The 14,584-nt window shown below is 40.6% G+C and overlaps 1 protein-coding gene across 12 annotated transcripts in view; it reads right to left on the bottom strand.

Annotated features, from left to right (window-relative positions):
- Window positions 1–7,943: 7,943 nt before the first annotated feature.
- IKZF2 (IKAROS family zinc finger 2) overlaps window positions 7,944–14,584 on the bottom strand; it is a 113,358-nt gene continuing 106,717 nt past the window's right edge. For 8 of the 12 annotated variants that reach the window (XM_061348056.1, XM_061348058.1, XM_061348055.1 and 5 more), the window contains 2 exons: window positions 14,228–14,371; window positions 7,945–9,726 (listed from right to left, as the gene is read on the bottom strand). In XM_061348056.1, the coding sequence (XP_061204040.1) occupies window positions 9,002–9,726; window positions 14,228–14,371 (869 nt within the window). In that variant the 3' untranslated portion in view covers window positions 7,945–9,001. Of the gene's footprint in view, window positions 9,727–14,227; window positions 14,372–14,584 lie in introns of all 12 variants that reach the window. The other 4 variants (XM_061348062.1, XM_061348064.1, XM_061348065.1 and 1 more) reach the window with 2 other exon arrangements.

Below are 14,584 nucleotides of genomic sequence, written 5' to 3'. Positions count from 1 at the left end.
ACTGTCATAGTGATAATTTCTGAGCTCGTTTTATAAGAGCATAAAGAAATGGGACACTATCCAGTGTCTTCACTGGCTTTTGGAATAAAATCCCATTTCTTGGATTTTCTTTTTTTTTATTTCTATTTGTTTTTTTAAATTGGAAAGGTTCCTCAATTTGAGCTCAGAATTATCTGTCACAGAACTCAAAGAATCATAACCGGGGAGAAAAGCAGTCATTTGCCAGATTACTCACCTGGCTTGCTTCAGGAAACCAGCACTGAAGTGGGCAGAATGCGGATCCCTATGAGTCAGGGAAGATGCTGTGATAAACAGGTCAGAGCCCATAGCCTGAATTACACTCAACTAAACGGTGCATGCTCTGCTATGATCCCACTGCTCCAGCACGGTCCCCATTTGTGGGAGGACCTGAGCAACCTATGTGAGGTTACCAGAACTCAGCCCAAGGAGTGTGAACCTGTGGGTGACTGCCACAGTCATCCACTGAATGCATTTTTCTTCTTCAAACACAAAAGTCTGGGAAATTATTTTGGCAATCAGTCAGAATGGGATAGTCTCCTCACCTTTGTTATTATTAAAAAGAAATCTCCTAAATACAAATTTAAAAGACAAAAGTGGCTACTGTGCATGCGCAGCAACTGCCTTGCAAAGAAATCTCAACAGGATTTTCTCTCTTTGTTTTATTTTGTACCTAAATATGTATTTACAGAACAGCGGCTTCAGTCTACTGGGGGGGGGGGGGTGGTGGTGAGGAAGGCATTAAAAATACACTATATATAAATATGTATGATATGTAAAACAAGTCCCATCTAAACTTATATAAGACAAGGACAACTCTAAAGAAGCTTTTCTGGTCTCTCAGGTAGATAAAGGACACGAGTCCTGTAATTCTTATGCAGGCAAATCTCTCCCATTAGAGTAAATGGCAGTTTTGCCCTAGCTAAGAGATTAGGTCTAATCCAAAACCCATCATCAAAATCAACAAGAATCTCCACTGAGTGGGTTTTGGATCAGACTAAAAGATCTTTTTACTTTGTATTATTTTTAATAAACATCAATATTAAGTGCTTTTCTTAAAAAGAAAGCTGCAATTAGAAAAGGAAGAGGCAAGAACAGGTATGTCCTTAATTGTTTCAGTATCATATAAAAGCAGGAGTTAAGGTATGGGCCTTAGCCTTAACTTACATTCTCTCACCTTTTGCCAATCTAATTTTGTCTAATTTACTTAACGCTTATCTTTACATGTATTTAAGACAGAGCATTTTGCTTCACTGATTTGAGTGGACTGAGGAAAGAACAAAGAAACCACCGCACATTAATACGATTTCAGGGAAAGTATTGCACTTGAACAGAAAAATAACCCCAAAAGGTGGTTTTGTGGGTGATTTTTTTCTTTTGACTAACATAAGCAAATCATCCAGGTCTGCATTGAGCACATTGAGAAAGCAGGATCTAAGAATGAAACATAAGAAGCAAATTTGGGGTTGGTAACCCCCACCCTGGAATACAACAGTAGTAAAACTTTTTTTTTAAAGCATTTTCTTCCAACAGGAAAAAAAAAATATATGACTTTGTTTAGTTTTTTTTTTGCTTTGTTTTTTTTTTTTTTTTTTTTTTACTTTACAATTTTAAATCTTTCTAAACATTTGCATTAAAAGTTTCCAGTTTCTCATAAAAAGATACACATTTTAGGAAAAAAAAAGTTACAACCAGAAAATAAAACTAACTAAAAAGGAAGGCAAATATACAGTATTATAATTACATCACTGTGGAGTCATCTCTGAAGGTACCTTAGGTCTTTAAAGTGTTACAAAGACGTACCTTAATATTTTGTTTTCTCAAGCTGACTTTTTTTCTTTTTCCTGTTTTTAATATAAAACTACACTTGAGTACAAAAATATGTAAACAGACTGTACAGCCAATGACCAAAACTCCCCCCCCCCCCCCCCAAGAAACCCCCAAACCTCTAGAAAGTCCCAAGCTACAGGAAGATAAGAGCAGGCCCAGACTTAAAGCTCAGAGAAGGAAAATGGGAAGAGAGGAAGGGAAAACCACTGAAAGCCCGAGGAGACTGCTACATGGCAGAGGAAGTGAACATGTTCAAGCTCTGAGGACACTTGACAATGCATCAAATAATTGATCACAGTTTCAGAATCTGAACAACTACAAAAATAACCAAAAAGTCCTTCCCTTGTTACAGTGTGTTCAGGAACGAACATCCATTTCCAGGAAGCAATGTCAAAACCCGGTAAGTGCATAGTAGGGGATTCAGTGACCTCTACCCCTTCAAGAAGCTTTTCTTATCTGATGTCACTTGAGGTAAAACTAAATGGCCCAATTTACTGCAAACTGGCCTTGTTGTGCCAATAACGGAGTCGTGCTTTCCACCATGCCTTGCAGGAGGTGCCCATATTTTATCCGTGATGGATAATCCAGACTAGAGCTGCTGTCATTCACATACTGCCGAGTGTGAGGGATTAAGGCTGCTACAACACCGTCTTCACCACAGAGCCCCACCATGGAGTGCCAACAACTAAGACCTAACCAGAGCTGCTCTGCTGCACTGATTAGCAACTAAGGACCCAATCTCACAAATAATGGCAATTATTAAGCACGCTGTTAACTGCAAAGCTCCTGTGTACTTCCAGATCTAATTGAAGGGATGGCAAGGAGGCTAATCATGCTCACATGTCTTATTGGCCTGCAGTGCAGGTACCTAAATCAATACCTGCTGCAGGAAGGAAGCATCAAGCCCAAGCTTTGGGCCAAGCTGCTCCCTTCTTCCCAATGGAATATGCATCATATGAGCCTCTCTCAAGACATGATCTGAACTAACTTCATCGTCATTCACTCTTTTAAAATATTTCACATACTGCTAGTAAATACATCACAGTACTCCTTTTGTAACTGTAAATCATATGGTTTACTACAGCAGTGTAAGTCTTTGTTGAAATGGTCATTTCTGCCCACTGATTAATAAGGTCCTGTGATTTGTTTGTGTCATGGTTTAAGGACACAAACTGAACCCAGGACAGTTTGTAGAGCAGTTTTTTACAAGAGGAGAGAATACAGGCAGTTATCTTCCCAAATGAGGATCCAAGTGAGCATACTGACAACCACCGTTCCAAAGGCTGGAAAAGCTAGGTGATTTAGGTACCAGTTTTATTGTTATCTTAGCCTGTTAAATGTTCAGCATGGCAAGATGTCAGCACACAACCTCCTCCTGACTGTCCTCTGTTCACTTGAGAGCTTCAGTGGAGAATGACATACTCACATGCTTTTAGGTTAGAGGCTAAACAGAAACCAGTAACGTTCTCCTTGGCTTATACTTCAGAACAATTCTGAACGGGATAAAGGGAATATATTTACGATGAACCAAATTCTGCCTCTTTTCTACCTAGTTCCTCCTCCCACATATTCTCTGTGACTGCCACAGGCCCAGACCCCAGCAGAGAGGTGCTGAGGAGCTGGCAGTGGGGTCAGGGCCTGACCCAAAGCATCCTCACCTAGTCACCTCCCCTGCCAGGCTCACGCTGTGCCTGTGCTGGCACATTTAGATACTGCACCCATGTAGGGTAAATAACTATATCTGAAACTAGGTCACCAACCTGCCAGGAAAGCACCAAAACAAATGCTGCACTTCTCACCCAAGTGTTCTAGCTAATAAACCCCCATAACATCTTCTACAGATGGGCTTCTCTCACCGCTGCATCAATCATCAGGGTGGCAGCACCATGACCACCAAGCTTACAAGGCATTTCCAAAGGACTTTTGTTATGATAGATTTCTTTTTCCAGGCTGAAGCAAGTAGGGGATGCTTTAAAGTCTACTCCTCAGTAGGATCTTAAAAGCACAGCAAAGACTGTTTTCAAGCATGCTTTACTTAAATCTCGGGAGGGGGAGAACAAGGTAGCGCTGCCCTTGAACTCTGTAGGGCAATGTGAGCTGGGGATGCTATGTTGGTTAGGACCAGCTCTGGCTGGGTAGCTGGAATGCACTTTGCCCGGGCAATTCTTAGCCCTTCCCACTCCTAAAAGACATCAAATTCCAGGAATCTCACAGCAAAGTACAAAGATGGTCCTCCCTCTGGGTCAAGCTGCCAAGGAGAGTGCCTAACAGGAGAGGGATCTGCCTCGCTACACCATAGCAGAAGGGATGTTTACTTTGGGTTGTTTTTTGTCATGCATTCTGAAAGGGTATGGTAGGATATCGTGAACGACATCACAAACTTTCAAAATGCATTTGAAAAAGGCACATTTACAATAAAGCATATATCTAATTATATGATACCATATATATATAAATACACTTTCTCAAAATCTCCAGCTGCCCTAGACCGCAGGACACGACTGCCATCCATTTTTGTTTTCAACTGATACTAAGCCAAGCTAAGACTCCAATTTCTGGCATCAAAGCCAATTACATCACACTTTTCCTCAAATCCCACACTGAGTTTAGGCAACTCTGGTGTCAGAGCAGCCTCCTTTCCCCCTCCTCATCACATTATAATGCACAGCAAGAGTAAAGGAAAGGAATATTATCTAGCAAAGGAACTGTATTACTGTGGCTCCTGTCCTTGGCACCTTTCCCTAAATTATCTCCAAAGTTTCTTTCTGGAGGAAGGAGTGTCTGTTGTCTGGCTTCCTTCAAATATGAAAGAGCAAACACAGGATGAAGGCAACACTAATAATGTCTGATAAAGAGCCAGTTTTGAAGGGTTTGTTTAATTCCTGGCCTCCTCTTCTGCCTGACAGCCCCAACTTAGGAATGCCCTCGTAAACAGAAAGAAATTTGGGAATTCCTGAAATTGAGAATTTCTTCCCCTTGCAGTAAACATACTTCAGTTCCACGTGGCCGTTTGTTTCTACGTCACACGGTAGAAACCCCCACAATTAAAAAATTAGGCCAATTAACAGATTTTGATTCTTTCTCCCTAATACAGAGCAATAGAGGTTAATGTCTAAACACATTTCACATCACAGATGGAAACACTTCTTAAGGAGAATAAAATTGTTTTAATCCCAGAAGTTACCGAGTAAAGAGCTGGCTTTACTGAAAATGCTATATATTTTGATGTGCACTCATAACTGACTGCAAAGAGGTGGCTGTAAAATTCATTTGCCATAACAGCAGATACATAGGTAATGCCCTTTGCTCCAAGAATATGGATCATACCAAGAGCAGAATAAGCAGTCACACTTCTATTGAAATTAGTAGGCTTGTAATACTCCAAGTTGAGTCAGACTCTCGTCATTTTTGATGTAAAACGAAGCGAAAGGGTTTACTGGCAGGGATGGGTGCAGAAATAGCGCCTTTTTTTTTTAATGAAAATGGGGAATGTTCACAAGAATTTGCAAATGCATGTTTTTAACTGGAAACCTGATTCCATGAATTTCACAAGAGCCCAATAAAAATTAGGCAGGTTTGATTTCCAACACCAAATACTTAGAACAAATGGATCCACAGGCCAAGGATTATCTACTGAAATTCCTAGTAGACTCTTGAATGACTAATGAACTCGACAAAACTCAAGAGCTTTTCTTAGAAATCTGCGGAGAACAAGCAAGCGGAAAAAAATAAAAATCTCTGAGGCCTCATTTTGCACACTTCTGTGTAGGGAAAACTGCTTGAGATAAAACCCTCCAGTGATTTTCAGTAGTAAGCAAATGCCAAAATCAATGCTAGCCCAAAACGCTGTTAAAAAATTGAACTAGAATTTAATCTTTTTCTTTTCCGTAGCTCTAGGGTGAAAAACTTGACTGAGTCTTCAGAAAAGGGCATTGATTTAATGCAACCCCTCACCTTCTTGTTCTCCGAAAGACACAGTTTTTGGAAGATAGCTAAACCAGTGTCTCTTCTCACTAACTCCCCAGTTCTCTGTGCCTATGATAACAGGACATAGGGTGCTCAGATACATATCTCACGTATTACCATTGGAACAAGAAGTTGAGCTTAACTGAAGCCAGCTACAAAACCACTGAGCCTCCCTGTTTGATATTTTAAACACTTACAGAATATACACCACAGGAGGTATCAATGAATCATCAATGAATGAAAGTGCATACTAACAAACTGCAGATGTAATTGCAGCCAACTTACTTATGGATACACAAGAGATTATTCTCTGCCTTTCCCGTATTATGGTGCTTTCCTAAACACAGGCAGAAGTTGTTAACGCTTTTTCCCTAGTGCTAACCATTCCAAGAAACCATAGCCTGCGTTCTTTCCACTGACCACAGAGGGGAGGATAGAACGTTGTCCCCCAGAGACTGAAAGAGATTGCCGGCAACCCTTTTCTCTGGCTCAAGCACATGTCTTCCTGGAGGTGCATGCAAACTGACTGAACTTCAAGTCCAGCAGCTCTCCCTTTGCACATTGTTCTGAGATGACTTTTCCCACCTCAAAAAGCAAGCCCTCTTTTCTGAATTTCCAAGCACATCCTGATGCAGAACATGGCCAGCTGCTTCCTAAGCCAACCTTCATGGCTGCAGAGAATCAGCCATAAGGAATAAAAATGATGCCTTCCAGCATCTCCCCTTTTTTTCCCCTGCACAAGCTCCTTTGATTGCACCATGCACAAGAAAATAAGAATGATCTGGAGGATGGCAGTGGTTCATTTGCCTGACTTTCCTCTACATTAAGATGAAGAAAGAAGGAGGGGGAGGCGCCCAATGACATTAAGAACAATGTTGGGAATAGGTCTTTAAATCTGTCTCTCCAAAGCCCGTATATTCCCAGCCTTCATAGCTCTCACATTACACAAGATGACATTTCTCTCCATATTGTATTATAATTAATAGGCTACTGCAAGACTTTACCAGCTCCTACTTAATAGCATTTCAGTGCTGGGAAGCAGTCATCAGGTAATCTGGCCATGATCTACTGTATCCTTTCTAAACACAGGTTCTAGCTGCCAAGAATGTCACCATAAAAAGATTTCAATCAATACCACTCAGCTCCTACTTTCAAATGCTCCAGGTCTAGGAAGAGAAGAAGAAAAAAAACCAGTACCCTCAAAACGAACAGCAAACTGGCATATGCATCGAGTGCGCAGATTGAAGCGAGCAGATGGGAATTCATCATGGCCTGATCTTGCTCTCTCTTTTACACTTTAGTAACTTTATACTTTGGAAAAGGTCTCACCAAGCGCATGGAGACCGTGTGCATGGAGGGGGTTAAAACCATGCAGATCTTTCCATTCTCAAGCTGTGTTCTTGTTGCCAAACAACAACATTTCAATTGTGATTGGTACAAACAGTTGGGTTTCAATGGCAATCTGTCATGTAGGTTTAAGCCCAGTTTTTACTGATGCAACCTGCAACTTGCTGGGTGGTTGCTGGCTTTGTTATTTACTGGGAGAGAAAGAAAGGAAACAAAACAGATTGGAGGTCTGATGTTTGTTTTTTGCTCTTGTCCAGTCTACAGTTCAACGACTTACTCTGAAGTCTGTTTCTCCATTTGACTTCCCAGTGAAATTAATAAAATAGGAATAAAAAAGAAATCTGCAAGTCCAAATCAAAGCACAACACCTGCATCTCCATGTATCACTTTCTGAAGAAGCAGGGAAGGTGCTATCTGCTCATTTGCAGGGATACTGTGCTCTTCAAGAGCAAAGGCTATGCAGCAAAACCTGCAAACACTTCCACCCCTAAATTAAAGTAGAACTGATGACTTAAAACCAAAAGGAACTCACTGGTTCAGCAGATTAGCAAATAAGATGTCAACGAGAGAATAAATGGTAAAGGCTCGGCTTCTGAAGCAGCTGGGGTAGTTCCATTAAATTCAGTGGGGCTAAGGGTACGAATGCTGGCCAAGGATCCAGTTCCTAGCTTTTTCCCTGCTGCAAGTCTTAGTTTAGGCTGCTGCCAAGAGGTTAACACTGTGATAATAGATTGAGAAAGTATTATATAACTATATATCTATATATACCTATATTTAAAGGAACACTTTGCTACTTAGGACTTCTGTCATCTTAAAATCCGTAATTAAAAAAAAAAAATTATTTCAGAAAAGCAGCAGAACCTCTTGAGTAAACTATAGACTCTCTCACCCACTCCTAGCCCAGTTACTGTCCTAGAAGCAAGTGTAAAAGTTATTTCTAAATGCTATTCCTTAAAACACAGGGTGCAACTAAATAAGTAAGGCTCCCGAGGGTCTCTAAGAAGCCAGTGACTCAATACATAGGCATGGAGTAACAGCAAATGAACAATTCTAAAAAAGGTGCTTCATAAGTTAAGGAAAATAAAAATACAAAGCCTCAGACTTACCACAGAAGGCCCTCAGACTTATGAAACTAAACTGCTGTAATGTGGTACAGTGTTAAGACATACATTTTGGTTTTATTTTTTTCTTTAAATTTACATTCTAGAGGGGCAATACACACTGAACCCAGGAAAACAGTTCACCCTAGAAAGTAATTTTGAAAGGAACATTGACTTTCATTAGTGCTCCTAAATCACTAACAGTTTTGCTTTAAAAATAATTGTTCATCCTGCAGAATAAAGATCCCCCTCTCTCCTCCAGCCATCGAAACCCCGCATTGTATCTACACATTTGGAAAAGGCTCTCCTCTGAAATGTTTCTACCTATTTGTCTGAAATTGTAAATGAGTGGCATCTTGTCAGGACTTTAAAGCACCTAGCAGAGTGAGTGATGTCCCAGAACAGGACATGATGTACAGCTGATTGATAAAGAAACAGGCTGCCTTTGAATTCCCACTGAAAGCAAGGTGGGCCACTCACCAAAAAGTGATGGCAACAACAAACCCCTCTTTTATCCCTTCCCTCTCTTCTTTCCATTCTTAAGCTGGGCAGAGCAAATGAGGTTGGGTCCACAAAAAAATAAGGTTAATAATAATAATAATTAAACAACAGCAACAACAACAACAGCAACAACAACAAAATAGGTGTCTCAATGTCTGAGGAAAAGTGGGATTGTAAGTGCAGTATTTCTTCATGTGCAGTTCTTCTACTTCATACAAGTCCCCTTTGGATGAGAAGGCCTAGTGGAATGTGTGCTCTCCTCGGACTATGTGCGATGAGAACTCATAGCGGTCCTGGCTTCGGTAGCCACAGATGTTGCACTCTAGTGGGTCCCGGTAGCCATGGCAGCCCATGTGGATGGTGTACATGACATGGTCCAGGAAAAGGACGCGACAGTGCTCACACTTGAAAGCCCTAATCTGCTCCCCTTCTCCATTGATGACTTTGTAGATATCCTTTAAAGAGCCCTTAGAAGCTTTTGTGGCATCCAAAACCTTGGTGTCCTCCTTCATATAAGCTGGGCTTGGCTTTCTCTTGGGATTTAAGGCAGAGTTTCCTTGGTAGGACTGGCGGTCTTCGTGGCTGCTCTCTGAGTCAGTAGAATCCAAGCAGCTATTGCTGGGGGAGCCCTCTCTATCCTGGGTTCGACTCTTTGGTCTGATGAGGGAGATCGGGCCATCCATGTTGTTCTCATGACTGTCAGCTGTTTCCCTGCTAATGGGCCTTTCTATCCTGTTAGGATGATAGACCTGAGCATAAGCTGAGCTGATGACGGGGGCCACCTCTGCAATTGTGCTTGGTGTGTGCTGCATCAGGGGGTGAAGTGCCTCAGCTCCAAGGTAGGTGATTGCATTGTTGATGGCTTGGTCCATCATGTGAGACTGCATTAGCTCAGCCTCCTTCTCATAGGTTAGGTTCATATCAAAGGGAATATCTGGATAGCCAAATCTCATGAGCTTTTCACCTAAGGGACAAGAGCAAATGAATGAGACAAATCAATGTAATCACTCCAAGGCTTCACTGTAAAAGAGGTAGTGAGGGGAAGAATTTCACTCTGAAATTCACCCTGACTTGGGGCAAAATTCATTTCTGAGTCCCAAGTTAGCCTCCTTCTGCTTCACAGCTGACCTCCTATAAAGTTTCTGTTCTGAGATGGATAAAATAGCAACTTCATCAACAACTTGTTTTGGTTATTTTTTTTATTTTTTTTTTTTAATTTCAGGTGAAGAATGTGACTGCAGTGACTTCCTGACCAATTGACTGTGTCTGCGCTTTGGTTAGAAAATACATGTTAATTGGTAAAAAATGGGATTGAACCAAGGTCATTGAAGCTTTGCTGGTTTATACCATTAGACATAGTCTCCCAAAATTAAAGGAGGCAGTGCCACATGTCCCCTGCACTCTGAGGTGCCTCATACATACCTTACAACAGGGCTGCATAGCAAGAAACCTGAGCAACAGGTACAAGGGCACCTTTAGAGCTGCAATATTTAAATCCTTCAACTGGCAGAAGAAATGTCAGTAAAATGAGACAGAAGAGAGCAAGTAATAGGAGCCCTGGGGGTGATCTGCCATCTCACAGTCAAGCTATGGTATGTTTGTAGTTCTCCCCCACAAAAAGAAAAAAATCCTATCCCAATATTTTGGTCTGAGAAAAAGACATAGCGACCACCACCACAGTGCCTGCTTAGGCAAGAAAACAAAATACAGAAACCACAGTCTATAGCTTAGTGTCTTTGGTAAAAGGCAAAAGCAACTTTAATTGACACAGGTTAAATACATACATAATGATGATGAAGCTGGCTCATGCGAAACCAAATTCACATCCTTGTAACTTTTTAAAATCAGTGGCATTACTGATATGCTGGTAAATTATGCTAGTTGTAGGGCACGTTACCTACCTATCACACCTGTCCTTTGAAGTTAACAATTTACTATTACTTCCATCAGGGCTCAGCTCAGCAGCACTGCTTTTCCCGTGATGGCTTTAGAGTGTCAGTTAAAGGAAAGTTCATATAACAGCAACTCTTCTTTTTAAATAGAAAAGGTTGTAGGCATAACTAGATCTATAGGATATGCATGCTCATATGTGTTCACAGACACAAATATTAGCTAGTTGTTGACAGTTAAATTTTTAAGCTGATTTGACAAAGTCTGATAAATAATTTGGTTTTCATTGTCTTTGTTACTTCTCACTGCCTTGGTACATAAACCTGTCCTTTCTTCAGTAGCATAAGCTAATACATTCAAGGAGTCACTTCAGACAACAGGGGTTTGACTATCCAAGAATTAAAAAACTCAAGAATCTTCTATCACCTTTTGCCAAAATTGCTTGGAACAAAATATATAAACCACCATGAGAAAGAAGCAGAACTGCAATTCCAAATCTCTTCCAAATAGCATTAGTACATTTCAACATAGCTATCACTCAGCATTTTATTCTTGACTATAATAATTCATTCCACTTAATGTGGCTTATCTTAAAATCATGCATAAAGAAATAATTTAACATTACCCACAGAACAATCATGTTATCCTTGGAGATGATGCATAGCTTTTTGCTTAGGAACTTAGTCCTGATTAGGAAGGTAATTAAATGCAAGTCTAAAGGAAAGCACATAAATATTCCTACTCTCTTCAGCAATACTGCTCACATGCTTCTGACTAGACACCATGTTCATGTACCTCACTGAGTTTCCCTATGGTTGGCTGTGAGAAAGTACAAGGTAGAAAATTATTTCTTTGTTACACACAAGGCATTTGGAGAAAAATAGGGAAGGAAGGACAGGAGCAAATGGTCCTAAAGCAACGGCCTCCTTAATCTAACATGATGCAACAGTGATTTTTGCCATCAAACATCCTCCTTTCAGCAAATATGTGAATCTGCTTCATGTGATCAGCTTGAAGATCGTTACTTTCAATTTCACTAGTGTGTGCTTCTCCCGTCATTGAAAGAAGTTACAGTTTCTGCCTCCACTGTTTTCAACAGGTTTGGTAAGACCTGTATCTCAACAGTGGATATATAACCAAATCTCTCATTCAGAAATTAACTCTATTTGCTGTGTGCTGCTTCCTTTCCTTACCTTCCAAAATTTCAGCCACAGTAGAGACAGTGGTCCAAACCCAATGTCCCTTGGAGACTGCTGATCAGAAAGAGCAGTAAAGTATTGATAGACGTAGCATGCAAAGATTTTAGCTTATGCTTACATGGCCTTCTCATAAACACCATTAAGTTGTTTTGGACATGTGCCACACTTGCAGTAGGCACAGGAAAATTTCCTGCAAGCAAGAGAACCATTACAAGTTCTTCCTGACAGAGTTGAACAATATTTCACTGGGCAGAAAACGGGAAGAAAAGTGAGGTCATGGTGAAAAAAAATAATAAAGGAACTAAGTGGAGACCGCTATTATTAATTTCAAACACTGTGATGCCATGAAAGACCAGAAAAGGCAGAAAAATAAGACACAGTAAATATTAAAGAGGACACTTTTTCCCTGCAGCTGGATCTGGATAAAAAGCTGCATGTCACATAAACCCCTGAATTAAAAGCCCCAGAAAATGGAATATCAGAATGATTTGTTACACCTATAGAAGAAACAAGTTTATCTAGCACCAAAGTAGTATACTCTACTGAAGAGAATAATAATCTGCTACAGCATATCTCAGGCAAGGATTTCCAACCAGTTGAAGTAGGTTTATAATGAGCAAACTATATTGTTTATGGGAGTAGGCTTGGGTACACCAGGATTTAAGGGAAGAAAGCAAGGTCTCCAGCCCTCCCAGATTAAGTCTCTTGCCCCTGCAAAGATAACCGTGAGAGGTATTGCAAACAATTATGTTCACATGCGGACAACCTGGGGGGTGGGAATGAGTGAAAGATGTGAATTGCCCTTCTTCATTTTGAGGCTGTAATATTTCTGAGGTCTGACAGTTTAAATGTCAGCCTGGTTAACTAATACCACTGTTGATCACAACCTGCAAGAACATACAGTACTTGCTGAGGCAACATTAGGGAAACTTGCTATGATGGGGCCATGTTTATAGTCTCATAAAGCTGTATTTGGTTTGTCAGTAGAATTCTGCTCCCATTTCCCCCCTCTTCAACGCTGTTGTCACAGCTGTAAATTAAATGAAAATATAAATCCTCCAGTTCTCATCAGCTAAACAGTAATCCATTTCAGACCACTTTTAAAGACAACAGTCTAAGGATTAAGCTTTTCTATCAGAAGGACTAATTACAATATAGGAAACACTGACGTCCACCAGCTTTCCTTGTGTGGGTTGGATTGCTCCTGACCTAACCTTGGCTTAGCACTGATATTTGGGAATGGTCAGATGACTGAGAGCAGCCAGGTCAGTGTGTCAGTACCCCTCAGGTGAGCTGCTGCATGCTGCTAGCCCCCTACTATTCAAAACCATGTAGGTTAGCTGAAAACCACCTTCAGTGGTGATTTAACAAAACCATCTGAATCTGCATTTAGCTGAGGGGCAACAACTTTTCTAAACGGTTGTGTTAATTGCTTACAGTGCTCTCATCCTCTCTCCATAAGTGCCCTCAGTGTAGGTAAAATGACTATGTGACAGCCTTAAATTTTGTACAACTGTCCTTCCAGGGAGTGAGTGTGGAAAATGCGTATTACATGACTTTGGAGTCTAGCAGCATACACTTACCCCAAATAATTCTATGTCCCAGCTCCTCTCCTAAGAAGTTTAGCACTGCCTCAGCAGCAGTAAAAAGAAGCTTTAAGTTACCGCTCAAGCCAAGTAAATTCCTCACACTGTCTCCTGTTAGAAGCTGAACAATTTTAAGATGTCAAGACACAAAGCAAAACATGAATTTTTGGCCTAGGGGTCTAAATTTGGTAACAAAAAAATCATCCAGTGGTTTATATTCATGCCTTAATAAGTTTATTGTGTGCAGAACACTGCACTTGGAGCAAGCAAAGGAAGTGATGTGATTTTACTTCCTCATTCTGGTATTATCAGACCAGTTGCTACCAACTCTCAAGAATGTAATACAAGTCTTGAGATACTTGTTTTTTTAATACACAAACACACACACACACACACACACACACACACACATATATATATGGAGACAGATAATTATATGAGAATCTTAGTTTTTATTTGCTGGGGCAAAGACAAGATAAGTATAAACCTCAAGAAGGACCAGAGAAAAGTTTAAAAAAACCAAAACAGCCTTAAGGCACAGTAAAAAGCTCAAGATTTTCTAAACCACTTTCATTATTCTGGGGACCTCACTTTTGAATTCTCTGGGTTGGTAAAACTAATTCTATAATTTTCAGGGTTTCTTGCAGCTATTTAACCATCTCCATTGTTGTCCTTCCCCATCACAGCCAAGTTCTGAGAGCACTACTTTTCCCCTCGTTCTTTTGGCTATTGCAAACAAGTAACCTATACCTACATACTAAAAATAATAAAAGGCGTATTTCAAGCTTACCCACAAACTTCTGTGGGGTGGAGCTTTTACGCTTTCCCATGTTGCTTGTCAGCTTCTCTATAACAGCAGGTCTCTCAAAAGGCACCAGAGAAATATTGTTGTCCATCACAGGCTCTTGTTCCTTACAATCTTCCATAGGAGGTACTACATAAAACCAAAAAATCATATCAGACAAGTCTGGTCTACACTTCACAGACAACACAAATCATTTGAGCCCTGCTGATTGCCCAACAAGTGCAACACGAAGTAAAGCAAGGTGCAAGGACACACTGGGCATCAAGAGAGCAGTCACATTTAAGCAGAGCTACATTTACAAAATGCCTTTCTTTGGGACCATCTTACTTAGCAGAAGCCCAA

This window comes from Neopsephotus bourkii, unplaced genomic scaffold (genome assembly GCF_033783945.1).
Source record: "Neopsephotus bourkii isolate Nb327-2 ecotype Australia unplaced genomic scaffold, CSIRO-AGI_Nbou_v1 NB_335, whole genome shotgun sequence".
Lineage (NCBI taxonomy): Eukaryota > Metazoa > Chordata > Aves > Psittaciformes > Psittacidae > Neopsephotus > Neopsephotus bourkii.
Note: the sequence above shows the minus strand (reverse complement) of the source record. Positions and strands in the feature narration are given on the sequence as shown.